We start from the raw sequence: 26,714 nt of genomic DNA, 5'->3' as shown, positions 1-26,714 counted from the left end.
CAGGACTTGTGGACTTGCGTGGCCCTGGGCTTGGGGCTGTAAGGGGCTTCGGGCTAGAAGTTGTATCTGGGAACAGAAGTGGCCGTGGCTGCCCACAGCAGAGGCGGGGCAGAGAGCCAGAGCTGTGTGGTCACGGAGGCCACAGGCTGTGCGGGTGGCAGGTGTGTCCGCACTGTCCACACTGGCAGCTCTCCCCAGGTTGTCCACGTTGGCAGAGGGATGGGTCCCCATTTTGGAGACAGGGACACTGAATCTTGGGGCCGTGAGTCAGAGCCCTGCACCAGTGTGGGGCCTCTCTGGCCTCCACGGGTGCTGAGTGGCCACACCACAGGCTTAGGGCCGCGTGGCCAGTAGCAGGTGCTGGCGCGTCCCCCAGCTGCCACCCGGTATAGCTCTGGGCCGCCCCCTGCAGCCCGAAGTGTCCATGGCAGGAGCGGGCTGCAGGGAGGGGGCAGCAGGGGGCATCCTGCGGGGGCGGTGGAACGGTCGGAGGGGGACTCTCCAAGCCCCACTGCTGCGGCCGACGTGCTCCTGACAGCACCCTCGTTCTTCTCGCTGTGGGAGAACTGAAGCTGGACCACCTGCTGCTGCCCCAAGGTCTGGGGGGAGCAGTCCGCTGCCCCAGTGCCCCCTGCCTCCCCTGTGCACCACAGTGCGTGTGTCCCCACGGCTGGGGCTCGGCCTGGCCTGTGGCAGGAACGCCCTCATGGCCTTCTCTCCCTCCGCCCTTGACTTGGCGAGGAGCCCCCTCCTCCAGGAAGCCCTGTGGATTGCTGACCCTGGCCCTCTCTGTATCCTTTCTCCCATGGCCGCCCTTGGCGGAAAGCTGCTGTGCTTCAGGCTGAGCCTGGGGCCGGCCTGCCCAGGCTGGGGAGTGGAGGTGTCGGGGGAAGGACCCAACCATTAGCCATCTGGAGGCCCTGACTCTCAGTCCAGTGAAAGCCCGGATGTCCCCAGTGGCAGGGGGCTTGGGTGCTTCACTCAGGGCCTTGTCAGGGGCCCTGACCCTTGGGAGGTCACACAGGAGGGAACAGCATACCATTGTTTGTTCGGGTAAGGTGAGTCAGGCACGGCTTCTGCCATTCGTCCTACCGTGGGCATGCAGAGGAGTCAGGGAGGGCTTCGTGGAGGAAGGTGCATGTGGTACGGAGAACAGAGGAGTGCAAGAGGGCTGGGGAGAGCTTTGTCTGGAGGACAAGTCGATTAACGGGATGGGTCAGGGGACACACGTAGGGGTGAAGGGTAGAGAGGCAGGGTCAGCTGTCAGGAGTGAGGTTTGTTCTGGGCAGTCTGCTTGGGAAGAGTTGAGGCCAGGCAGAGGAAGAGGAAATGGAGGGGCAGAGGGCTGGGCAGGGAAGTGGGGAGAGCTGGGGTGGGAGTGCTTAGCTGGGTGCACAGTGAGACCTGGCTGTGTGACCCTGACCTCCCTGGCATGCCCCCCACAGCCCCCTCGAAGGGCGGGGGCACTTTCTGCAGGGAGTCTGAGCCTGCCTCCCAGTGAGCCCAGCTCTGCTTCCCTCTGTTTGTCTTTTTTGGGAAGCCGCAGGTGGCCTGGAGCCAAGGGTCCGCCTTGCTGGGGTAAATATTTACTGGTTTGAGGGACTTTCTCAAATGGAAAGGCCTGAGGGGCTGGGATAGGGGGGCAGCATGTGGTGGCGCAGGGTCTTGGGTTCCCACCCTGCTTCCTGCCCTGCGCTGACCCCAGTGTGTGTATGAGGGGGAGCGGGTGGCATGGGCCACCTGTCCACAGAGCTTTTGGGAAGGACCCGGGTGCCTGAGGGAGAGCAGGCAGAGAGCAGAGGCCTGCTGGCGGCCTCCTGGACCCCACTGGGGGCTGGGGCAGGAATTCTGAGAGGGACCCACAAGCAGCAAGCAGCACTCCTGTCTGGACACAGCCCCGGGTGCGGGTGTCCACTGCCAAGAGGACACTTGAGGTTCTGTGGGGAGCAGCCGGGGACAGGACCACCTGGGGTCCTTGTCTGGGCCTCACCTGCTGGGTACTGGCATCTTGTGGGGTGGAGGGAATGGCGGTGACTCAGCCCACCTCTGGCCAGGTCATGTCTCTGTTGTTTGGGGCTTCAGCCCCTGGCGGGCTGCTGCCCTAAGTGGGGGTTAGAGTACGGGCGGTCTGTACCAAGCTCTGTCCTGCCCCCCAGCCCTGCGCCTCTGTCTCTGGTTGAGACCCATGTTTCCCAAGAGCTGCCAGCCCTGCTGGACCCCTCCTGGGGTGGGGATGAGGAGGGCCTCCCGCAGGCTTTGGCCACGGGACCGCTGGCTCGAGGGGCAGCTCCCTCTCTGGCAGGCCTTACCCTCAGTGGCTCCGGCCCCCAGGGCTCCTCCATGACACATCTCCCAGGAACGCCATGCTCGGTCCTGGCGGCCTCCCCAGCTGATTCACTATCAGCTGGCCCTGGGCCTGCCCACGCTGACTCCGAGCTGGAGGATGGGGTGCCCGCGGCTTTGAGCTACAACAGCCTGGGTAGTGGGTATCGGTTGGCATGTGCTGGACGGCCTGGGTCTCAGCATCCGTGGTGTGGAGGGTCAGCAGACACCCAGCAGCCAGCCTGCTGCCCGCCCGCACTCCCCACCAGGCTGTGGGGCCCTTGGGGTCTGAGACAGTGAGCAGAGCCTTGCCCCGGGGCCCCTGCGCACGGGAGAGCCAGGTCTGACCCCCGTGGGACGAGACACCAGCTCAAGAGCAAGGGATGACAGGCGGCCCCTGACTCCTGCCCCTACGAGCTCCCAGACTAGACCCAGAGCCCCGAGCCCCCGGCCCGACTCTGTGCCTTCCCAGGGCTCCCTGCTGGCCTGCCCCTCTGCAGGTGCTGCGAGCCCCCATCGCCCACTGGCAGGGCGGCCACAAGCACACAGCGCTTGCCACGGGCTGCGGACGCTAGCGGCCATGGGGGGAGCCAGGGTCCGGGCTGGGAGCGTGCCCCCACTGAGAGCCTGGAAGGGGTCTGGGCAAGCCAGGAGCAGAGCCCTGTCTGGGGGGAGGGTGGGGCTGGGGGACAGGCCCCAGCCTGCAGGCCGTGGAGCGGAAAGTGGGGAGGATGGGGCCGCGCCTCTCTCTGGCGGTGCGAGGCGAGGTCCAGCCCAGGCCTCCTCAGAGCTCCAAAGCCAAAAGGCCGGTGGCAAGGGAGGTGGGGGGGGGTCCCCAGAGATGGGGATGACAGGGCTCTGTGGGTTTGGGGCCCCCAGGCTTGGGAGGGAGGTGGGGGGTGGCCCTGCTCTGGACCAGCAGAAGCCTCTCTTCCAGTGGGGCTCAGCCTTGCCCTGGGGGAGGGGACGGGCCCGTTGGGTGTCAGGCAGTAAACACTTCCCAGGCGAGCACCATCTGGGGCTGTGGGTGGGGGTGAGGTCATGGGCCAGCAGGCTTGGCCAGCTTTCCCGTCTCACTGTAAATAGAGTCATTTGTGACCGTTAAATTTTTAGAGAGGGAGAGGCTGGGAGAGGCCTGGGTACCGTCCCTCCTTCCTGGACGGTGGACCCCGGCAGAGCCAAGAGGGTCCGCTGACCCAGGCTGGCCAGAGCCTTCTCCTCGCCTGAGAGGCCAGGTGCCCTGCCTCACTGTCCCCCCACCTCCAGCTGCTCCCGGCTGCTTGTGTCCCGGTGCGGGGCCTGCTGCCCTCAGCGGTCCCCAGAGTCCCCGGCCCACAGCTGCCTCGCTGATCCTGGCCAGGGTGCAGCTGTTCACCACCACCTCCCCGGGGCTGGGCCTGACCCCTCACTATCCTGGAGCCCTAGGCCAGGCTCCTCCACTATGTGGGCCAGCTCCAACCTGCTTGTGGGGTGCAGGGCGGGGCGGCTCCGGGACCCAGTGAGAGATCTGCTGATGGCACAGCCTGTAGAGTCCTGCCCGGGCCTGCCAGGGCTCCTGAGGTGGGGAGGGGCCTAGGAGCAGGAATCTGCCTCCTCCCACTGGCCACCTTGGCCGCTAGCATCAGGGCTGAGTCTTGGGGGTCAGCAGGGTGGGGGACAAGAGGTAACAGGCCAGGTGGGCAGTGCTCCAGGGAGCGGATGACTCAGAGGCCACGCTCCTCCGCCCTCCTTGAGCCCCATGACTGGGGAGGGGGTTAGAAATGCAGGTTCCAGGGCCTGCCCCACCCGGCTCAGCAGACGCTCTGGTGCTTTGGGAAGTGGTAGCTGCTGAGTTTGGGCTGGGGGGCTGGAAGGGGACCCCTGAGGGACATGGGTGGAGTCAGGCTGCCCCCGAGGGACCTGGGCAGATGAGCAGGGCTTCCCTGAGGGCACCCAGCGGCCCAGACCATGAGTGGGCTTGGGCCGGCCCTGCTCTGGCCTTGCTGGTCTGTGCAGCGGAAAGGGCTGGCTGTGCCCTGGGCAGGGGTCGCCACAGAGCCCAAGGGGCTGTGTCCCCCTCGCGCCGCAGATGGAGTCACGATGAGTGCCCATCGCAGGACTGTCTTGGGAGGGCCTATCTACCCCTCGGGCCGTGCCTCCCCTTCCCTGCACCCCTAGCCTGGCCAGCCCCAAGCCTCTGTTCCCGCACGTACCGGGAAACTGAGGCGCGGGGCCATGAACAACCCGGCTGGGGCGGGGGGATCCTATCTGACATCTGGGCCTGCCTACCTGTCTACACAGCAGGACTGGACTGGACTGCGCTGGAGGGTGGTAGTGACTCAGACATCCCAAGGCAGGCGGACGTTTCCTTTCCCAGTCAGCTGCTTGGGCGGGGGGGGGCGGGGGGGACGGCAATCTAGGGGTGGGGCGGGCTCCCCAGCTCCTTGAAGCTGCTGGGGGCAGGGCCTGGCCCAGCTCCGAGCCTGTGAGGGGGCTGCCCATCCCTCTGCTGGGGCGAGGAGCGGGGCTTGGCGGGGCTCCAGGCCTGCCTGAGGAGGAGGCCAGGGCGGGCCATGGAGCAAGGGCTGTGGAGGGGAGGGACCCAGGAGGGCGGCGGACAGAGCTCAGCTGGAATCTTCACTTCTGGGCAAGTTGGGAGGACATCGACCTGGGTAAGCCACTGCAGCTGTCCTCTGTCCCTGCTTCTGCCCATGGCCCACTGCCCACAGCTCCCTGCCCCCTGCTTCCAGCCCACTGCCCGCAGCTCCCTGCCCCCTGCCCCCAGCCTGCAGCCCCCCAGTTGCCAGTCCCCTTCCCGGGTCCAGCCCTTGTGTGCCTGCCCACCTCACCACCCAGGAGGCCTGTGAGGGCCGGGTGGGGGGCTCAAGCTGGGGCCTAAACCAGGCTGTCGTCTCCCCGACCCTCCTCCCTGCCTCAGTCCGAGCCCATGCTGGAGGGACAGGCATTCAGTTCCTGGGGGCCAAGGGCTCCAGCACAGCCCCTGAAGTCCCAGGGTAGGCAGATCCCTGAGGTGGGACCATGTGGCCGGGCAGGGTCCCTCTGGGGATGCCCACTGTCCTTGTTTGGTGCACTGAGGGCCCTAAAGGTCTGGGGAGCCCAGGTTCACGGCAGCTGGCCCGTGACAGGTAGGCAGGACGTCTGGGGTATGGGTTTTTCAGCTCAGAGAAACAGGCCCAGGCCCACTGGTGCATCTGGGATGGGCAGGAGGGTGAGGCCTTTCGTTTCGGCTGCTGGGCCCTCTGGCGTGGGTAGGCGGGCAAGCCTGCCTTAGTTTCTCCAGGTACAGAAGGAGGCGTGCTAAGCCCACTGCTGCCCTCCCGGTTCCACAGCTCGGTTGCACCCTCAGACTGGGTGGGGCTCGCCCCTTTCCTGGAGATCTGCCCTGCTTCTTCCCTTCCTTTCCTCGTCTGCTCTCTGCACCAGCACTTATTATGCACCTACTGTGTGCGGGGCTCTGAGTGCTTGGGACCAGAGGGGAAGTGACGGCAAGGTGTCCATGCCGGGTCTGTGAATTGGCAGGGGAAGCCACAGGTGAGAAGTGCCAGGGCTGGGGATTGGGGGAAGCCTGGGCCCAGGCAGCTGTGGGCGGGCTGGGCATCCGGGAGTGATGCCAGCTGATGTGGACCTGTCCTGAGTACAGCCTGGGCAGCAGTGGGAGCAGGTGTGGGGGGCGGCAACCCTCCCTGGCAGGCCTAGGCAGCCAGGCTAGGGCCTTGGGGACAGAGTGGGAGCTGGGCTGGCCTCCCCAAGCCACAGAGTTACCTTGAGAAAGCCGGGAAGGAGGGCGGGGAGGGGAGGCAGGCCCTCACTGCCTGTGGTTGCTGCTCTGGGAAGTCTGAAGGTCTCATGACCCATCAGCCGAGCCCAGCACTTTCCTCGTGAGGTTCCAGGACAGGGTGAGGTCTGGGCGTGCTATGCGCCTGTGTGGGCACTGAGCTCTAAGCCTAAGGCCAGCGTCCCCCGAGCAGGGAGCCTGCCTCACAGGCTCCCGCCCCCACAGCTCCCTGGGCAGCCTGGGAGAGCAGGGGGGGCCCCATCCGGGACTGTGCTCTGGAGCTCCAGGGAGGGGCCCAGGCACACAGGTCCACGCACACGCCCTCATGGGCGTGCACACACACACACACACACACACACACACACACACACAAACACACTGCACCTCTCAGCCCCCATCTGGGCCCCATCTGCAGTTGTCCTCCCTGCTGTCTCACAGCCCCCAGGCCCGCCATTGCCCTGGTGACATGCAAACGTGCCCACCCTACGGCCCCCTGGAGGGCAGCCAGGGTCCATGCAAACTCGGGTTTTGTTTGAGGAAGATGGCCCCACCACAGGCGGCCTCCTCTGGCCAGGGGCTGTCAGGAGAGTCCCTGGGCAGGCCTGGAGCCCCCGGGTGAGGTGAGTGTGGGGAGGGCATCCTGGACCAGCGCCGCCCTTTCTGCCCCCTCCTCCACCTGGCCAGTCCGCATACCTCCCCACCTTGGGTCTGTCCTCTCTCCCAGAACGTTCCCCTGGTCTGAGGAGTGGAGCTGTTGGGAGCGTGGACCCTCGTCCCTCACCGGAAAGGCTTGGACGCTCACCGCCAGGGTGCGTGAGGCCTGAGCCATCATGCCAGCCCCGGCGGGCACTGGACACGGCAATAGGGTCTGAAGCCTTGAAGGGTCAGGGTGAGGGCCTGCGCCGAGCAGCAGGACGGGGCGTGGGGGAAGCCCCCGTCCTCCTCTGCCAGGTGGGGCTTTGGTTGTCATTAGTCATTATTTGAGGCGACCGCCCCGGGCTGCCTGTGGAGCCTGTCTGTGGGGCCACAGCGGGCAGGGGGCCGGGTCAGGCTGGCGGGTCACCGGCCCTGCACTCTCGGCACAGGTGGGGTGGGGGGAGGGCCTTGGCTGATGGGGACAGATAGGACAATGCAGTGGGGGATCCTGGGGTGCCTCTTCCTCCTTCCCCAGGGAGCAGGTCCAAGGCTGGCAGGCTCCGGGCAGCTTGGCCCCACAGCAGGGGGCAGGATTTCCTCCTTCCTGTTTGTGCGTCCTGGGCCAAGTGCTGGCCAGTGGCCGTCCTGCCTGAGGGGGGCACAGAGGGACCCAGCGATTGAACCACAGCCTGCATCCTCCTAGTGCTGTGGCCTCCGGGAACTGAGTGCGGAGCAGGTCCCACCTCCTCCTGGGCCCTGCTCTTCGCCTCCCGGTGGGCGCGGGACACGGGGCAGGGGTGGCGGCTGGAGCAGGGCCAGCAGGGACCCCCGGCTCAGGTTCCCCGCGGCGAGGGGTGTGGCCCCGCCTCCACGCTCCACCTTGACGCCTCTGGAGTAGATCTGGGGGTGCAGGTTCTTGGTGCCGGGGATCACTGCCCCACCACGGATGCTTCCACTGTGGTGTGGGGCCTCCCACCCCCCAGTTCCCCAGCATGGGGCGCCTAACTGGAGCCCCTGCCTGGGGTTCCCTTCCCAGGCCAGCGGGGGTGGGGGGCGGGACGGGGTTGGGGGAACACGCCTGCTTGCCTGCCGGGAGAGGGCGGTCACCCGCCCTTGTTTTGTTGTCTGATTCACAGAAGCGCTGCGGCTGGCTGGCGGCGGAGGATGGTCGAGGGTGGGCCAGGCCGGGTGGCCGGGTCTCTGGGCAGGCGGGGGAGCTTGGCAGCCCTCTCCAAGCCCCTCTGCTGGTGGGGTGCCTGAGCCCCTCCACTCGCCGGCCAAGGCCCCACCCCAGACCAGACCCTCCTCCGCGCAGCCCCCACTGCTGTCCCTTGCCCGCTGGCGGTGTGCCCCTTTCTTTCGGACTCAGCTCTCCCCTGCATCCCGCCCCCTGGGGGCGAGCCACCTCGGGCAAGAGGCTTACCCTCCTCCAGGCCCGGCTCTCACGTCTCGCTGCTTACACACAGCATACCCACCGTGGGCTGGGGGTACGGGCCTGGGCAGAATTGGAGGGAAACTGAGGCTTGTCTTTAGCTGCCAAACAGGGGAGCCAGCTCCCAGAAGAGGCGAGGTCTGCACTCAGAGGGAGGGATTGCTCCCGACTCTCCATTCCCCATCTTGGCAGTCCCCCTGGGGCTTCTGGGTGGGCACACTGGCCCTCAGACGTCCCTAGGGAAATCAAGGCCTGGAGAAGGGACAGGCTTGTTCGGGGTCACGCAGCGGCTTGGCCGGAGAGTAGTCACCCAAGCCACACTCCTGTGGGGGCGGGGCCTCCCCTACCCGCTCCGCAGGGACAGGGACCTGCCCAGTCCCCCAGGCTGGGTGCCCACCCCATGGGGCAGGGACTCACTCCTCCCACTTGGTGCCCTGCTGGCTGGGGGGCTGGGGGCTTCGTCCCCTCATCACCGACAGTGTGGGCCTCAGCAGAGAGGGCGTCCCCAAGCCCAGGCCCCCGTGCCAGAGCTGGTGTCCCTCCCTGCTGTGTCTTCGTGGAACATGTGGCCCAGTTCCGGGGGGTCGGGCTGGAGTCGTGTTTGTGGAAAGGCGGTGAACAGGATGTGATTGTCGGGTCAGGATGGAACCATGCAGACAGCCCCGTGAGGGCCCCACGCCCGCCTGAGCTTCTCTACAGATCCCTCTAGTTCGTCGGGATGTTCCGACTCATTGGCATGAAGCTGACCATTTCCTCATTTCGGTTTCATGGAGAATTTCAAAAATTCTTTCTTGAAAAGGGTACAAGTTGTACAAATCTGAACGGGACGGAGAGCGAGAGCGCGTGCGAGCACAAGCAGGGGGAGGGGCAGAGGGAGAAGCAGGCTCCCCGCCGAGCAGGACCCCTGGATCATGACCTGCGCAGAAGGCGGTCGCTTCACTGACTGAGCCCCCTGGTGCCCACAGATGGACACTTCTGTACCCGCCTTTGGGGAGTGCATTTTGTCGTGTCCGCGGGTGCAGAGCTGCTAGGCCGTAGAGTGGACCACTCAGCTTCCAGGAGACGTGCCAGGCTCTTTCCCAAGGTGGTCGTGCCAGGTCACCCCACACGCGCCTCGGGATGGGTGTTCCATGGCCCGCACGCCACGCTAGATAGCAGCCGGCGGCAGGTCAGCCTCGGTCCTTTCCTCCATTCCTGTGGGAGCGCGGAGTGGGCGTGGCGCCGAGGGGGGTCTGGGGCGGGGCCTAGGCCGGAGGGCGGAGGCGTCTTTGCGCAGGGTTCTCCTGGTCTTGTCCCCGGGACCCAACACGCTGCGCTCAGGTGCTAATTGACCACTAGATGTCTTCTTTGGTGAGTTGCCTTTCCAAGGTTTTCTTGCCCATTTTCCTGTTGGGTTGTTGGTCTTTTCCTTTTGGTTGGCAAGAAATCTTCGTACTTTCCAGGCAGGAGGCTTTGGTTTGCTTAGGCGTGTTGCATGGCTCTGCCCAGCGCAAGGCCCCACTGCCGACTCCCGTGGCGCTGCCTTTTGATGAGCTGAAGCTCTTCAAGTTACCGTAGACCAGTTCTCCACAGGACTTTGTAGGCCTGGCCACTTCGGCACGATGCGGAGGGATTGCTGTTCCACTTCCCAAAGTCGTTTCTGTTTATCTTCTGGAAGCTTTATGGTTAAGCCTTCTGCTTTGGTCCTACAATCCGCATGAAATTAGTACTTTCTGTGGCTGGCATAGGGTTGAGATTAATATTTTTCACATGGATAGCCAACGGATCCACGCAAGTAACTGAAAAGACCATCCATTTCCCACCGCGTTGCATCTGTGAGTTTGGTTCTGGGATCTTTGATCTGGTCTGTTGGGTTTTGTTTGCATTTTCCTGATGGGTGAGGAAGTTGTCCATCTTTTCTAGTGCACATCAGTATATTTTCTTTTGTCAAGTGTCTGTTCAAATCTTTTGCCCATGTTTAATTGGTGGACTTTTTTTTTTTTTTTTTTTTTTTTTGGGTCTTTATCTATTGATCCATCAGAGTTTATCTGGAATGTAAGTCCTTTGTCAGATCTACGCACTGCTTTTTCATTTTCTTAAGAATGCCTTTCAAGACCGGAAGTATTTAATTATGATGACATGTAATTTATCACACAGTCTTTTGTGGGTCACACCCTGGGTCTCAGAAAACATTGCCTCCCCAGGGTGGTACAAAATGTCCCCTGTGTTTTTCTTCCGGAAGGCTTATAGTTTTACATTTTACATTTATCTCTCGGATTCATTTTGAATTCATTTTTATGTGTGATGTGAGGTGAGAGTCAAGGATTTTTTTTGTTTTTTATTTTTCAAACACATACCCTGTTGTCCCAGCACCTTTGTTGAAAAGACGATCATTTTTCTATTGAAATGACTTGGTTACTTTGTCAAAAATCAATCGACTGCACAAAGTGTGGGGTGATTTGGGCCTTTCTGTTCTGTTTCATCGATCTTTTATGTTTATATCATACTGTCTTGATTCCACTGGGGATCAGAGAAAATACCTAGCATGATTTCAATTGTCTTAAACTTACTGAAACATTTTATTTATTTTATTCTTTAAAAAAGCCAATTTAGGGCGCCTGGGTGGCTCAGTGGGTTGAGCTGCTGCCTTCGGCTCAGGTCATGATCTCAGGGTCCTGGGATCGAGTCCCGCATCGGGCTCTCTGCTCAGCGGGAGCCTCCTTCCCTTCCTCTCTCTCTGCCTGCCTCTCTGCCTGCTTGTGATCTCTGTCTGTCAAATAAATAAATAAAATCTTTTAAAAAATAAATAAATAAATAAATAAGCCAATTTATTTCTGAGAGAAAGAGAGAGAGTGCATGAGAGGGCCAGAGGGAGAGAGAGATCTTAAGCAGACTCCTTGCTGAGCGCGGAGCTGAGATCGTGACCTGAGTTGAAACTAAGAGTTGGATTCTTAACCAACTGTGCCCCCAGGTGACCCCCTTTTTTTCTAAACTTACCGAGACAAATAGTCTATTTTGGTGAATGTCTTGTGCACGTGGGAGGAATGTGTATGCTGTGTCAGCAGGTGGACAGGTCTCCAACTGCCAGTTTGGTCTCACTGATTCACAGGTGGTTCTCCTGTTCTTACCTGTCCTATTTTGTACCCAAGGGAGTGTTGGGCTCTCCTGTTATCACGTGGATTTAAGTGTCCTGTCAGTGTCGCCACTTTTCTGTTTGTAACCTCTGTTATTAGGTGTATACAGACATAAATTTATTGTGTTTTTTTAAATTAATTATTCCCTTTTTAAAAAGGGTTATTTATTTGAGAGAGAGTGCACAGTGGGGAGGGGCACAGGCAGAGGGACAGAGTCTCAGACTCTGTAAACAGTGTGGAGCCTGACACAGAACTCGATCTCAGGACCCTAAGAGCACGACCTGAGCTGAAACCAAGAGTCTGACACTTAGCCGACTGAGCCACCTAGGTCCCCCAATCCCTTTTATCATTATAAAATGTTAGGATAGTTAGTGCATGGTGTATACTTTTCTTTCCTTTCACTTGACCTATCTATATCTTTACATTTATAGACCATTTCCTATAAAGAACGTAAGAATAGGTTTTGCCTCTTTAAATCACCTCTGACAATCTCTCTCTTTTGATTGGAATTTTAAGTCCCTATATAGTTAATGTGATTGTCACCATGATTGGTTGAAATCCCACCATCTTGCTGATGGCTTTCTATTTTATCCTTGTTCCTCTCTCCCTCTTTGCTTACCATGTTTTAGGATTAATTAAATTCATTTACACATATATAACTATTCAGGAATATACATTTTATATATGGATATACATACATGTATTATGTGTGCTTACAGATAATGTGTGTTTAGGGTTCCATCCCATTCCCACTGTTGGCTTATCAGCTCTGCCACTTCTTCAGTGGCTCCTTTATGGCTAATACTAGGGACTCTGCACCTATCGCAGTATACTGCCTCGCATGTAAGGTAAGAACCTTACAACTTTATGGCAACTTCTATCCCCTCAACCCCATCCTCCAAATTATACTCTTCATAGCTTTACTTCTACACATGGTAAATTTTACATTTTGTTACTTTTGTTTTGTGCAATTAATTCCATTTTTCTTTCACAGCATAATAGAGGGATACTTTATATACCATAAAACCCCCATCGTGAATGTGCAGTTCAGTCATTCTTAGTAACTTCATGAAGTTGTGTGGCCATCAGCACGATGCACTTCTGGGACATTCCCATCACCCCAGATTCCCCTGGGCCTGTTTATGGTTCACGCCTGCACCCTGCTGTAACCCTAGCGACATTTACTTCCTTCTGGCAAAATACAAAAACTTCGACCCAACATACGTGCTTTCCTCCCCCTCCGCCTTGCTGCAGTCATCACGAACGGAACGCACCTGTATGTGTGGCAATCCCAACGAGAGGGCCCTGGGATGATTGCCTTCCCTGGGGAGCGGAAAGACTGGCCTGTGCACTGAACCCTGCCCACTGCTTGTTTGGGGAGTTAAGTCTGTTGCAACGGTCACATGGCTTATTTTCGTCGCCACGGCCACTCCTTGGCCACAGTTCACGTGGCCTGCAAAGCCTAAGCTATCTACTCTCTGGCCATCTACAGGAAAACTTTGCCAACCCTTGCCTCCTACAACCTCGTGTCTTTTAAAGAAGAGAAGACATGGACAGAGGGAAAATGTGTATTTATAGTGTATGATGCTCGCTCACGTGCGCGGCATTTTCCACATTCTCTGTGTCCTCCCTGCGGACTCGAGTTAGCGTCCGGCAACCGCGCCTTTTCTTCAACGCTGCTGGTGTGGCAGACGCCCCAGCAATGGATTCTCCAGTCTTTACTCATTTGCGTATCCCTTTGTTTGCCTTTCTTTGTGTCAGATGGTTTGCTAGACCCAGACGTCTAGCTTCCCCGTGTTTTCCCTTCAGCACTGTGAGGGTGTCCTTCTGGCCCCGTGGCCCCCAGGGCACCAGGGGCTGATTGGGCCATCCTGCCCTTACTGTGTGGCTCTTGTTTCCCTTGTTGCTTTGAAAATATTCCCCTCTCTCCTCCATTCAGACTGTGATGGGTCGGGTCTGGATCCCGCTGCCATGGCTTCCAGCCGCCTTCCTCCTCTCTCCCTCCCTGCCCCCACCCGTCCCCCCTCTCTCTCCCGGAGACCCAGGCCACTTGAGTGCTGATGGGCTGAATGTGCTCCTGCACAGCTCTCAGGCACTGCCACTTCCTTCAATCTTTTTTCCTCTGTTCTCAAAATGGGTTAATTTCTATTAATTTACAAGTTTTGCGATGCTTTCTCCAGGCGTGTCAGTTCTGCTACTGAGTCTCTGTAGTACATTTTCAACTCCAGAATTTCCATGTAGCCCTTTTACAATTTCTGTTTCTTTATGACAACCTCCCTTCACTCAGCCACAGCATTTTCCATCTCGAGTCTTGAAGTCGGCGCCCGGTCCCTCCTCCCTGGGTGTTCGGGGACTTGCCTTGGGTGGCCCTGTGCCCCAGAACAGATCAGACGCTCTCATTGCTCCGCACTCTTGTAAGTTCCGGCTGGATGCTGGACATTGTGGGGGAGCTGTCGCGGCATCTCTGGATTCCGGCCCTTGGGGTGGTGAGTGTTATTTCTCTGTGTGTGCTTAGTGACTCTCCTGGACTGGATCTGTGAAGGCCGCCTGGCCTGAGCTGCCCTCGTGCGGGCTCACTGCCACCCAGCCTGGCATCACAGCCTGCCCAGCCCTGCATGTGCTCTCAGACCCAACATCCAGAATGGGGTGATGCGTGCACCAACATGGCGCAGGGATGGACACACCTGGCCCCGCCCTGGGTCCGCCATCTGGGCTCCCCGCCTGCATGGCCCCCTGACTCGGCCTCTTTCTTCACAGTGTCCGGACGGCAGCTGCAGCCTGAGGAGCCGGAGGCCAAAACAGAAGACGACCCCTCGGTAAGTGAGGCCCCTGGAGGATACCTGCCCACCTCACGCAGCCCCTGCTCAGACCCCGGGAGGCTGAGGGCTGCCTGCTTTCTCTCTGCTGCCAGGTGACCAAAGGGCCCGTGGACGAGATCATTCGGCCACGGCCACAGGGGTCCTCCCCTGTGTATGAATACGCAGCTGAGGGTACCAGCTTTGGACTCCCGGTAAGCCTGAGGGACAGAGACCCACGGGCCGAGGGGGCGTGCAGGTGTGGCGCCGTGGATGGCCACGTCTCCTTCACCACTGTGTGAACAACTCCCTCCCGTTGGTGCAGCCACGCGGCCCTGCCCTGCTGCCCGCTGGGCCACAATTATGCCCATTCTGCCATCCTCTCTGACTGTCCTGTGCCCAGAACCCCTCCCTTCAGCGGGCCAGGACATGGCTGAGACTGTGCACGCGTGTGTGCATGTGGGAAAGAGAGGCTGTGCTCTGGATGTGTGCGTACCTGGGTTGTCCCTGGAGAGGGCCTGGGGATGGGTGGGAGCAGGACTATTTCCTAAAAGACAGGTTCTTGCTGTGTCTCCTTACCCTGCACACAAAACCCCAGTCCTGGGGGGTCTGCCCTGGAGGTGGGGGCTCGGCCCGGTCAGGCAGCACCAGGGCAAAGAGTCACCCCCCTCTGCCCCGTCCCCCAAGCCATGAGATCAGCTCCCCTGGAAAACAGCACTGCTCTGGGGCCTCCTGGTCTCCTGAGTCCCTCCCGTGCCCAGGGCTTGGACAGGTGCATGACCTCTGGCCTCTGTGGCTGCAGGAGGACACACCCAGGCAGCGGGCTTCCTCAGGCTCTGGGGGACGGAGGTCCTGGTGGAAGCGAGATTCAGGGGACTCACGGACATTCTCCAGAATGAGTCGACCACAGGTGAGTGTGGCAGGACCTGAGGGTCAGAAAGGTGGTCTCTTTGCACGGGCCCCAGCTTGGGGGAGGCAGGGCTGGGGTGGAGCCAGGAAAGAGGCATGGAGGCCAGGGATGGGCCTGGTGGGGAGGCGGGAGCTCCAGAGGATGGACAAGGCTTTGGCCACCGTGCAAGCAGGAGGCCCTCGGCTTCGCTCCCTGCGCCCGCTGGGCCTAGACAGCAGCTCCCGCCGGAGGTGGCTTGCAGCTGGCTCCCTCCGAGGACACTACAGCCCCGGCCCTGGCTAGGGGCCCTAAGCTTGCCCCATGTCACCTGGAGGGTGCACAGGACTCTGGGGTCTCTGTGCTCAGAGAGGGTCGGTCCCCAGCTCCGAGGCCCATAGTGGTATAGGCAGAAGTGCACCACGGCCCTGATGTACTTGTGCTCCGGTCTGTGCAGGAGGCAACAGAGGTGACGCTGACCACCGAGGTGGAAGCCGGAGCCAGCGGCTACAGCGTCACAGGGGGCGGGCACCAGGGCATTTTTGTGAAGCAGGTGCTGAAGGACTCGTCAGCGGCCAAGCTCTTCAGCCTGAGAGAAGGTGCCTCGACTGCCCCTCCCTGGGCCCCCCACGGTCTCCCTGAGGATGGAGGGACTCGGAAGAAAATGGGCCGTACCTGGTGCTCAGGACGGCCCTGCTGAGATGGCTTGGCCACCTCCAGGCCGGGGCTGCCACCCGTGCAGGGCGGGGTGGCCTCCCACCCACGTGGGGCTCTGTGGAGGGGGTGCGGGGCTCCTGCTCTGGGGCCTGCCACCTGGCCCGGTGGACGCGTCTCTCGGGGTCGTGGCGAGACTGGGGACCAACCCGAGGCTCTGTCTGTCCAGGGGACCAGCTGCTCAGTGCCACCGTGTTCTTCGACAACATTAAGTATGAAGATGCTCTCAAAATCCTGCAGTACTCGGAGCCCTACAGGGTTCAGTTCCAAGTCAGACGGAAACGTCCCACCCAAGACGACGAGGACGCGGCCGCCGGGGGGGCTCAGCCTGGCACGAAGGACAGGGAGAAGCAGGTGAGGCACTGCAGCCCGGGAGGCCGGGCCCCGCTGAGCTCCCCACCTACAGGGCTGAGGCCGAGGTGGGGGTCCCACACCACCCTCTTCTCTCCCCTGAGCCCCAGGGCTCAGCTGTCCAGTCCCAGCACCTGCAAGTTCACGCTCCTTGTGTTTCAGGACAAAGATGTGGCCGACAGCTCCACAGAGACCCCCCCACAGACCCTGGAAGGAAGCGGAGACCAGGAGAGACTGCTCGCCAAGCCCAGGGCGGGCAGAGGCAGGCGGGCCCAGAAGGAGAGGCTATCCTGGCCCAAGTTCCAGTCCGTAACGAGCAAGTGCAGACCAGGACCGCGGAGGTCCCACAGTTCCTCCGAGGCCGACGCGCGCAGGGACACCCCCAATGTATCCCCCACCAGCACAGACACGGAAGCCCCGCTCCCAGCGGAGGAGCAGGAGCCGAAGGCAGGACCGGACGGTCCGCGCAGGAAGAGGTTCCTGAACCTGAGATTCAGGATGGGCTCAGGGAAGGGCCCGACGTTGGAGGAGCAGCCCAGCCGAGGGGGCCCGGGGGGAGCGCTCCAGCCTGGGGTCGGAGAGGAGGCCGGGTCTGGGGAGGACAGACAACAGGCCGCCCAAGCCACTGTGCTTAGCAGGACAGAGGACCGGATGGCAGAGGGACCGGAGGGGACACCTGCTCTGATGGCAGAGCTGCCCATAGAGCCTGGTGCCCCCACCCTGGGAGCCCTGGGGGAAGGGGCCAGCGTGGCGTCCTGGGGCCAAAAACGAACAAAGGAGGCAAAGGACCAGGAGGACGCTGTGTCCGAGGGGATGCCTGGGGCGAGCTCAGCCGCACACGGTGTGGACGGCCGCAGACAGGTGGCCCGGGACACGGAAGTGGGGATTGCTGGATCCGCTGGGCAAGGCGAAGGAGACGCACGGGGCCTCCACGCAGATTTCCATATCCAAATCCCCAACTTACAAACACCCATGTTTAAAGTTTCCAAACAAAGAAAGCACGACCCAGAAGGAGGTCTAGCACCGGGGCCGGACGACAGGCGGGGAAGGACCACGGAAGACAGGGAACGGGGACCTGAGCTGGCAGCTCCCAGGAAGCCCTCGGGGCACTTGTCACAAGGCGAGGTAGGAGGAGCAGAGAGAGCTGAGGCAGGTCACACAGTAAGAGAGATGAAGGACAGGGACAAAGACAAAGGAGGGAGGGAGGACAGGAGGACAGTGCTTAAGTTCAACATTGCCTCCTTTGGGTGGTCACCCAGAAAAGAAGTGAGAGCAGCGTCGGAAAGACCCACAGAGTACCTGGACCAGGAGAAAGGAGGCACGGTAACACAATGGACCCTGAGGACAGATGACAAAGAGACACTGGGAGAAAAACAAGAAGAAAAATTACACACCGAAGGGGGACAGCCAACTGCAACAGAGGCACAAAGACAGAAGAAAGGGGAGGTAACCGAGGGAGACAAAGAGGTGGATGCCAGAGACAGCAAGTTCAAGATGCCCAAGTTCAAGATGCCGTCCTTCGGCGTGTCGGAGCCGAGCAAGGATTTGGGAACCTCCGTGGACGTCAACGTGCCCAAGGTCAGAGGCGAGGCCACACTGCCGTCCCTGGGGGGGGAGGCGCGAGCCCCAGAGGGTGACGTCCAACTGCCCGGGGCTGACATCCAGCTCCCTGGCGGAGAGCTGGTGTCCGTCCCCGAGGCAGAGGTGGCTGTGTCCGGGCTGAAGGGTAAAGCAGAAGGGGTCAAGATCAAGGGCCAGCTGCCCACAGTGCAGATGCCCAGCCTCAAGATGCCCAAGGTCGACATCAAGGCCCCTCAGGTGGATGTCAAGGCCCCCCAGGTGGACATCAAGGGGCCGAAACTGGACCTGAAGGCCGCCAAAGGGGAGGTGAGGGGCCCCGATGTGGAGGTATCCCTGCCCGGCGTGGAGGTGGACGCCCAGGTGCCCGGCGCCCGGCGGGACGCTGACCTGTCCCTGGGAGACAAGGAGGTGGCCTCCAGAGACAGCAAGTTCAAGATGCCCAAGTTCAAGATGCCGTCCTTCGGCGCGTCGGCGCCAAGCAAGTCCTTGGAGGCCTCAGTGGATGCGTCCCTGCCCAAGGTGCAGGCAGAGGTGTCCATGCCCTCCGTACAGGCCGACGTCAAGACCAGTGACGTGATGGTTGAGTTGCCATCCTCCGACCTAGAGGTCAAGACTGCCTCGTTGGGCCTGAAGCTCCCTGAAGGCCAAGTGCCTGTGGGGGAGCTCCAAGAACCCTCGGCTGGAGCCGGACTCAAAGGGCACCTGCCCAAGGTGCAGATGCCCAGCCTCAAGATGCCCAAGGTCGACATCAAGGCCCCTCAGGTGGACGTCAAGGCCCCCCAGGTGGACATCAAGGGGCCGAAACTGGACCTGAAGGCCGCCAAAGGGGAGGTGAGCGCCCCCGATGTGGAGGTATCCCGGCCCGGCGTGGAGGTGGACGCCCAGGTGCCCGGCGCCCGGCGGGACGCTGACCTGTCCCTGGGAGATGAGGAGGTGGCCGCCAGAGACAGCAAGTTCAAGATGCCCAAGTTCAAGATGCCGTCCTTCGGCGTGTCGGCGCCGAGCAAGTCCTTGGAGGCCTCAGTGGACGCGTCCCTGCCCAAGGTGCAGGCTGAGGTGTCCGTGCCCTCAGTACAGGCCGGCGTCAAGACCAGTGACGGGACCGTTGAGCTGCCATCCGCCGACCTAGAGGTCAAGACTGCCTCGTTGGGCCTGAAGCTCCCTGAGGGCCAAGTACCTGAGGGGGAGCTCCAGGAACCCTCGGCCGGAGCCGGACTCAAAGGGCACCTTCCCAAGGTGCAGATGCCCAGCCTCAAGATGCCCAAGGTCGACATCAAGGCCCCCCAGGTGGACATCAAGGCGCCAAAACTGGACCTGAAGGCCGCCAAAGAGGAGGTGAAGGCCCCCGATGTGGAGGTGTCCCTGCCCGGCGTGGAGGTGGACGCCCAGGTGCCCGGCGCCCGGCTGGACGCTGACCTATCCCTGGGGGACAAGGAGGTGGCCGCCAGAGACAGAAAGTTCAAGATGCCCAAGTTCAAGATGCCGTCCTTTGGCGTGTCGGCGCCGAGCAAGGATTTGGGAACCTCCGTGGACTTCAACGTGCCCAAGGTCAGAGGCGAGGCCACACTGCCGTCCCTGGGCGGGGAGGCGCGAGCCCCAGAGGGTGACGTCCAACTGCCCGGGGCTGACATCCAGCTCCCTGGCGGAGAGCTGGTGTCCGTCCCCGAGGCAGAGGTGGCTGTGTCCGGGCTGAAGGGTAAAGCAGAAGGGGTCAAGATCAAGGGCCAGCTGCCCACAGTGCAGATGCCCAGCCTCAAGATGCCCAAGGTCGACATCAAGGCCCCTCAGGTGGATGTCAAGGCCCCCCAGGTGGACATCAAGGGGCCGAAACTGGACCTGAAGGCCGCCAAAGGGGAGGTGAGGGGCCCCGATGTGGAGGTATCCCTGCCCGGCGTGGAGGTGGACGCCCAGGTGCCCGGCGCCCGGCGGGACGCTGACCTGTCCCTGGGAGACAAGGAGGTGGCCTCCAGAGACAGCAAGTTCAAGATGCCCAAGTTCAAGATGCCGTCCTTCGGCGCGTCGGCGCCAAGCAAGTCCTTGGAGGCCTCAGTGGATGCGTCCCTGCCCAAGGTGCAGGCAGAGGTGTCCATGCCCTCCGTACAGGCCGACGTCAAGACCAGTGACGTGATGGTTGAGTTGCCATCCTCCGACCTAGAGGTCAAGACTGCCTCGTTGGGCCTGAAGCTCCCTGAAGGCCAAGTGCCTGTGGGGGAGCTCCAAGAACCCTCGGCTGGAGCCGGACTCAAAGGGCACCTGCCCAAGGTGCAGATGCCCAGCCTCAAGATGCCCAAGGTCGACATCAAGGCCCCTCAGGTGGACGTCAAGGCCCCCCAGGTGGACATCAAGGGGCCGAAACTGGACCTGAAGGCCGCCAAAGGGGAGGTGAGCGCCCCCGATGTGGAGGTATCCCTGCCCGGCGTGGAGGTGGACGCCCAGGTGCCCGGCGCCCGGTGGGACGCTGACCTGTCCCTGGGAGATGAGGAGGTGGCCGCCAGAGACAGCAAGTTCAAGATGCCCAAGTTCAAGATGCCGTCCTTCGGCGTGTCGGCGCCGAGCAAGTCCTTGGAGGCCTCAGTGGACGCGTCCCTGCCCAAGGTGCAGGCTGAGGTGTCCGTGCCCTCCGTACAGGCCGGCGTCAAGACCAGTGACGGGACCGTTGAGCTGCCATCCGCCGACCTAGAGGTCAAGACTCCCTCGTTGGGCCTGAAGCTCCCTGAGGGCCAAGTACCTGAGGGGGAGCTCCAGGAACCCTCGGCCGGAGCCGGACTCAAAGGGCACCTTCCCAAGGTGCAGATACCCAGCCTCAAGATGCCCAAGGTCGACATCAAGGCCCCCCAGGTGGACGTCAAGGCCCCCCAGGTGGACATCAAGGCGCCGAAACTGGACCTGAAGGCCGCCAAAGAGGAGGTGATGGCCCCCGATGTGGAGGTGTACATGCCCGGCGTGGAGGTGGACGCCCAGGTGCCCGGCGCCCGGCGGGACGCTGACCTATACCTTGGGGACAAGGAGGTGGCCGCCAGAGACAGAAAGTTCAAGATGCCCAAGTTCAAGATGCCGTCCTTTGGCGTGTCGGCGCCGAGCAAGGATTTGGGAACTTCCGTGGACGTGACCGTGCCCAAGGTCGGAGGCGAGTCCACACTGCCGGTCCTGGGAGGGGAGGCGCGAGCCCCAGACGGTGCCGTCCAACTGCCCGCTGCTGACATTCAGCTCCCTGGCGGAGAGCTGGAGGTGTCCGTCCCCGAGGCAGAGGTGGCTATGTCCGGGCTGAAGGGTAAAGCAGAAGGGGTCAAGATCAAGGGCCAGCTGCCCACAGTGCAGATGCCCAGCCTCAAGATGCCCAAGGTCGACATCAAGACCCCCCAGGTGGACGTCAAGGCCCCCCAGGTGGACATCAAGGGGCCGAAACTGGACCTGAAGGCCGCCAAAGGGGACGTGAGCGCCCCCGATGTGGACGTGTCCCTGCCCGGCGTGGAGTTGGACACCCAGGTGCCCGGTGCCCGGCGGGACGCTGACCTGTCCCTGGGAGACAAGGAGGTGGCCTCCAGAGACAGCAAGTTCAAGATGCCCAAGTTCAAGATGCCGTCCTTCGGCGCGTCGGCGCCGAGCAAGTCCTTGGAGGCCTCAGTGGACGCGTCCCTGCCCAAGGTGCAGGCTGAGGTGTCCGTGCCCTCAGTACAGGCCGGCGTCAAGACCAGTGACGGGACCGTTGAGCTGCCATCCGCCGACCTAGAGGTCAAGACTGCCTCGTTGGGCCTGAAGCTCCCTGAGGGCCAAGTACCTGAGGGGGAGCTCCAGGAACCCTCGGCCGGAGCCGGACTCAAAGGGCACCTTCCCAAGGTGCAGATGCCCAGCCTCAAGATGCCCAAGGTCGACATCAAGGCCCCCCACGTGGACATCAAGGCGCCAAAACTGGACCTGAAGGCCGCCAAAGAGGAGGTGAAGGCCCCCGATGTGGAGGTGTCCCTGCCCGGCGTGGAGGTGGACGCCCAGGTGCCCGGCGCCCGGCTGGACGCTGACCTATACCTGGGGGACAAGGAGGTGGCCGCCAGAGACAGAAAGTTCAAGATGCCCAAGTTCAAGATGCCGTCCTTCGGCGTGTCGGCGCCGAGCAAGGATTTGGGAACTTCCGTGGACGTGACCGTGCCCAAGGTCGGAGGCGAGTCCACACTGCCGGTCCTGGGAGGGGATGCGCGAGCCTCAGACGGTGCCGTCCAACTGCCCGCTGCTGACATCCAGCTCCCTGGCGGAGAGCTGGAGGTGTCCGTCCCCGAGGCAGAGGTGGCTATGTCCGGGCTGAAGGGTAAAGCAGAAGGGGTCAAGATCAAGGGCCAGCTGCCCACAGTGCAGATGCCCAGCCTCAAGATGCCCAAGGTCGACATCAAGGTCCCCCAGGTGGACGTCAAGGCCCCCCAGGTGGACATCAAGGGGCCGAAACTGGACCTGAAGGCCGCCAAAGAGGAGGTGAGGGCCCCCGATGTGGAGGTGTCCCTCCCCGGCGTGGAGGTGGACGTCCAGGTGCCCGGCGCCCGGCGGGACGCTGACCTATCCCTGGGGGACAAGGAGGTGGCCGCCAGAGACAGCAAGTTCAAGATGCCCAAGTTCAAGATGCCGTCCTTCGGCGCGTCGGCGCCAAGCAAGTCCTTGGAGGCCTCAGTGGATGCGTCCCTGCCCAAGGTGCAGGCAGAGGTGTCCATGTCCTCCGTACAGGCCGACGTCAAGACCAGTGACGTGACGGTTGAGTTGCCATCCGCCGACCTAGAGGTCAAGACTGCCTCGTTGGGCCTGAAGCTCCCTGAAGGCCAAGTGCCTGTGGGGGAGCTCCAAGAACCCTCGGCTGGAGCCGGACTCAAAGGGCACCTGCCCAAGGTGCAGATGCCCAGCCTCAAGATGCCCAAGGTCGACATCAAGGCCCCTCAGGTGGACGTCAAGGCCCCCCAGGTGGACATCAAGGGGCCGAAACTGGACCTGAAGGCCGCCAAAGGGGAGGTGAGCACCCCCGATGTGGAGGTATCCCTGCCCGGCGTCGAGGTGGACGCCCAGGTGCCCGGCGCCCAGCGGGACGCTGACGTGTCCCTGGGAGACGAGGAGGTGGCCGCCAGAGAAAGCAAGTTCAAGATGCCCAAGTTCAAGATGCCGTCCTTCGGCGTGTCGGCGCCGAGCAAGTCCTTGGAGGCCTCAGTGGACGCGTCCCTGCCCAAGGTGCAGGCTGAGGTGTCCGTGCCCTCAGTACAGGCCGGCGTCAAGACCAGTGACGGGACCGTTGAGCTGCCATCCGCCGACCTAGAGGTCAAGACTGCCTCGTTGGGCCTGAAGCTCCCTGAGGACCAAGTACCTGAGGGGGAGCTCCAGGAACCCTCGGCCGGAGCCGGACTCAAAGGGCACCTTCCCAAGGTGCAGATGCCCAGCCTCAAGATGCCCAAGGTCGACATCAAGACCCCCCAGGTGGACGTCAAGGCGCCAAAACTGGACCTGAAGGCCGCCAAAGAGGAGGTGAAGGCCCCTGATGTGGAGGTATCCCTGCCCGGCGTGGAGGTGGACGCCCAGGTGCCTGGCGCCCGGCGGGACGCTGACCTGTCCCTGGGAGACGAGGAGGTGGCCGCCAGAGACAGCAAGTTCAAGATGCCCAAGTTCAAGATGCCGTCCTTCGGCGTGTCGGCGCCGAGCAAGTCCTTGGAGGCCTCAGTGGACGAGTCCCTGCCCAAGGTGCAGGCTGAGGTGTCCGTGCCCTCAGTACAGGCCGGCGTCAAGACCAGTGACGGGACCGTTGAGCTGCCATCCGCCGACCTAGAGGTCAAGACTGCCTCGTTGGGCCTGAAGCTCCCTGAGGGCCAAGTACCTGAGGGGGAGCTCCAGGAACCCTCGGCCGGAGCCGGACTCAAAGGGCACCTTCCCAAGGTGCAGATGCCCAGCCTCAAGATGCCCAAGGTCGACATCAAGGCCCCCCACGTGGACATCAAGGCGCCAAAACTGGACCTGAAGGCCGCCAAAGAGGAGGTGAAGGCCCCCGATGTGGAGGTGTCCCTGCCCGGCGTGGAGGTGGACGCCCAGGTGCCCGGCGCCCGGCTGGACGCTGACCTATCCCTGGGGGACAAGGAGGTGGCCGCCAGAGACAGAAAGTTCAAGATGCCCAAGTTCAAGATGCCGTCCTTCGGCGAGTCGGCGCCGAGCAAGGATTTGGGAACCTCCGTGGACGTGACCGTGCCCAAGGTCGGAGGCGAGGCCACACTGCTGTCCCTGGGGGGGGAGGCGCGAGCCCCAGACGGTGCCGTCCAACTGCCCGCTGCTGACATCCAGCTCCCTGGCGGAGAGCTGGAGGTGTCCATCCCCGAGGCAGAGGTGGCTGTGTCCGGGCTGAAGGGTAAAGCAGAAGGGGTCAAGATCAAGGGCCAGCTGCCCACAGTGCAGATGCCCAGCCTCAAGATGCCCAAGGTCGACATCAAGGCCCCCCAGGTGGACGTCAAGGCCCCCCAGGTGGACATCAAGGGGCCGAAACTTGACCTGAAGGCCGCCAAAGGGGACGTGAGCGCCCCCGATGTGGAGGTATCCCTGCCCGGCGTGGAGGTGGACGCCCAGGTGCCCGGGGCCGGGCGGGACGCTGACCTGTCCCTGGGTGACGAGGAGGTGGTCGCCAGAGACAGCAAGTTCAAGATGCCCAAGTTCAAGATGCCGTCCTTCGGCGTGTCGGCGCCGAGCAAGTCCTTGGAGGCCTCAGTGGACGCGTCCCTGCCCAAGGTGCAGGCTGAGGTGTCCGTGCCCTCAGTACAGGCCGGCGTCAAGACCAGTGACGGGACCGTTGAGCTGCCATCCGCCGACCTAGAGGTCAAGACTGCCTCGTTGGGCCTGAAGCTCCCTGAGGGCCAAGTACCTGAGGGGGAGCTCCAGGAACCCTCGGCCGGAGCCGGACTCAAAGGGCACCTTCCCAAGGTGCAGATGCCCAGCCTCAAGATGCCCAAGGTCGACATCAAGACCCCCCAGGTGGACGTCAAGGCGCCAAAACTGGACCTGAAGGCCGCCAAAGAGGAGGTGAAGGCCCCTGATGTGGAGGTATCCCTGCCCGGCGTGGAGGTGGACGCCCAGGTGCCTGGCGCCCGGCGGGACGCTGACCTGTCCCTGGGAGACGAGGAGGTGGCCGCCAGAGACAGCAAGTTCAAGATGCCCAAGTTCAAGATGCCGTCCTTCGGCGTGTCGGCGCCGAGCAAGTCCTTGGAGGCCTCAGTGGACGAGTCCCTGCCCAAGGTGCAGGCTGAGGTGTCCGTGCCCTCAGTACAGGCCGGCGTCAAGACCAGTGACGGGACCGTTGAGCTGCCATCCGCCGACCTAGAGGTCAAGACTGCCTCGTTGGGCCTGAAGCTCCCTGAGGGCCAAGTACCTGAGGGGGAGCTCCAGGAACCCTCGGCCGGAGCCGGACTCAAAGGGCACCTTCCCAAGGTGCAGATGCCCAGCCTCAAGATGCCCAAGGTCGACATCAAGGCCCCCCACGTGGACATCAAGGCGCCAAAACTGGACCTGAAGGCCGCCAAAGAGGAGGTGAAGGCCCCCGATGTGGAGGTGTCCCTGCCCGGCGTGGAGGTGGACGCCCAGGTGCCCGGCGCCCGGCTGGACGCTGACCTATCCCTGGGGGACAAGGAGGTGGCCGCCAGAGACAGAAAGTTCAAGATGCCCAAGTTCAAGATGCCGTCCTTCGGCGTGTCGGAGCCGAGCAAGGATTTGGGAACCTCCGTGGACGTCAACGTGCCCAAGGTCAGAGGCGAGGCCACACTGCCGTCCCTGGGGGGGGAGGCGCGAGCCCCAGAGGGTGACGTCCAACTGCCCGGGGCTGACATCCAGCTCCCTGGCGGAGAGCTGGTGTCCGTCCCCGAGGCAGAGGTGGCTGTGTCCGGGCTGAAGGGTAAAGCAGAAGGGGTCAAGATCAAGGGCCAGCTGCCCACAGTGCAGATGCCCAGCCTCAAGATGCCCAAGGTCGACATCAAGGCCCCTCAGGTGGATGTCAAGGCCCCCCAGGTGGACATCAAGGGGCCGAAACTGGACCTGAAGGCCGCCAAAGGGGAGGTGAGGGGCCCCGATGTGGAGGTATCCCTGCCCGGCGTGGAGGTGGACGCCCAGGTGCCCGGCGCCCGGCGGGACGCTGACCTGTCCCTGGGAGACAAGGAGGTGGCCTCCAGAGACAGCAAGTTCAAGATGCCCAAGTTCAAGATGCCGTCCTTCGGCGCGTCGGCGCCAAGCAAGTCCTTGGAGGCCTCAGTGGATGCGTCCCTGCCCAAGGTGCAGGCAGAGGTGTCCATGCCCTCCGTACAGGCCGACGTCAAGACCAGTGACGTGATGGTTGAGTTGCCATCCTCCGACCTAGAGGTCAAGACTGCCTCGTTGGGCCTGAAGCTCCCTGAAGGCCAAGTGCCTGTGGGGGAGCTCCAAGAACCCTCGGCTGGAGCCGGACTCAAAGGGCACCTGCCCAAGGTGCAGATGCCCAGCCTCAAGATGCCCAAGGTCGACATCAAGGCCCCTCAGGTGGACGTCAAGGCCCCCCAGGTGGACATCAAGGGGCCGAAACTGGACCTGAAGGCCGCCAAAGGGGAGGTGAGCGCCCCCGATGTGGAGGTATCCCTGCCCGGCGTGGAGGTGGACGCCCAGGTGCCCGGCGCCCGGTGGGACGCTGACCTGTCCCTGGGAGATGAGGAGGTGGCCGCCAGAGACAGCAAGTTCAAGATGCCCAAGTTCAAGATGCCGTCCTTCGGCGTGTCGGCGCCGAGCAAGTCCTTGGAGGCCTCAGTGGACGCGTCCCTGCCCAAGGTGCAGGCTGAGGTGTCCGTGCCCTCCGTACAGGCCGGCGTCAAGACCAGTGACGGGACCGTTGAGCTGCCATCCGCCGACCTAGAGGTCAAGACTCCCTCGTTGGGCCTGAAGCTCCCTGAGGGCCAAGTACCTGAGGGGGAGCTCCAGGAACCCTCGGCCGGAGCCGGACTCAAAGGGCACCTTCCCAAGGTGCAGATACCCAGCCTCAAGATGCCCAAGGTCGACATCAAGGCCCCCCAGGTGGACGTCAAGGCCCCCCAGGTGGACATCAAGGCGCCGAAACTGGACCTGAAGGCCGCCAAAGAGGAGGTGATGGCCC

General features: G+C 62.2%; 1 protein-coding gene across 1 annotated transcript in view; it reads left to right on the top strand.

Annotated features, from left to right (window-relative positions):
- Positions 1–26,714, top strand: part of AHNAK2 (AHNAK nucleoprotein 2) — a 40,915-nt gene that overhangs the window by 2,489 nt on the left and 11,712 nt on the right. The window contains exons 2-11 of the mRNA XM_047736084.1: positions 14,036–14,094; positions 14,190–14,288; positions 14,876–14,983; positions 15,408–15,558; positions 15,843–16,027; positions 16,187–18,346; positions 18,389–19,372; positions 19,919–20,443; positions 20,990–25,207; positions 25,709–26,635. Coding sequence (XP_047592040.1) covers positions 14,036–14,094; positions 14,190–14,288; positions 14,876–14,983; positions 15,408–15,558; positions 15,843–16,027; positions 16,187–18,346; positions 18,389–19,372; positions 19,919–20,443; positions 20,990–25,207; positions 25,709–26,635 — 9,416 coding nt within the window. The remainder of the gene's footprint in view (positions 1–14,035; positions 14,095–14,189; positions 14,289–14,875; positions 14,984–15,407; positions 15,559–15,842; positions 16,028–16,186; positions 18,347–18,388; positions 19,373–19,918; positions 20,444–20,989; positions 25,208–25,708; positions 26,636–26,714) is intronic.

This window comes from Lutra lutra, chromosome 7, assembly GCF_902655055.1.
Source record: "Lutra lutra chromosome 7, mLutLut1.2, whole genome shotgun sequence".
Classification (NCBI taxonomy): Eukaryota; Metazoa; Chordata; class Mammalia; order Carnivora; family Mustelidae; genus Lutra; species Lutra lutra.
Note: the sequence above shows the minus strand (reverse complement) of the source record. Positions and strands in the feature narration are given on the sequence as shown.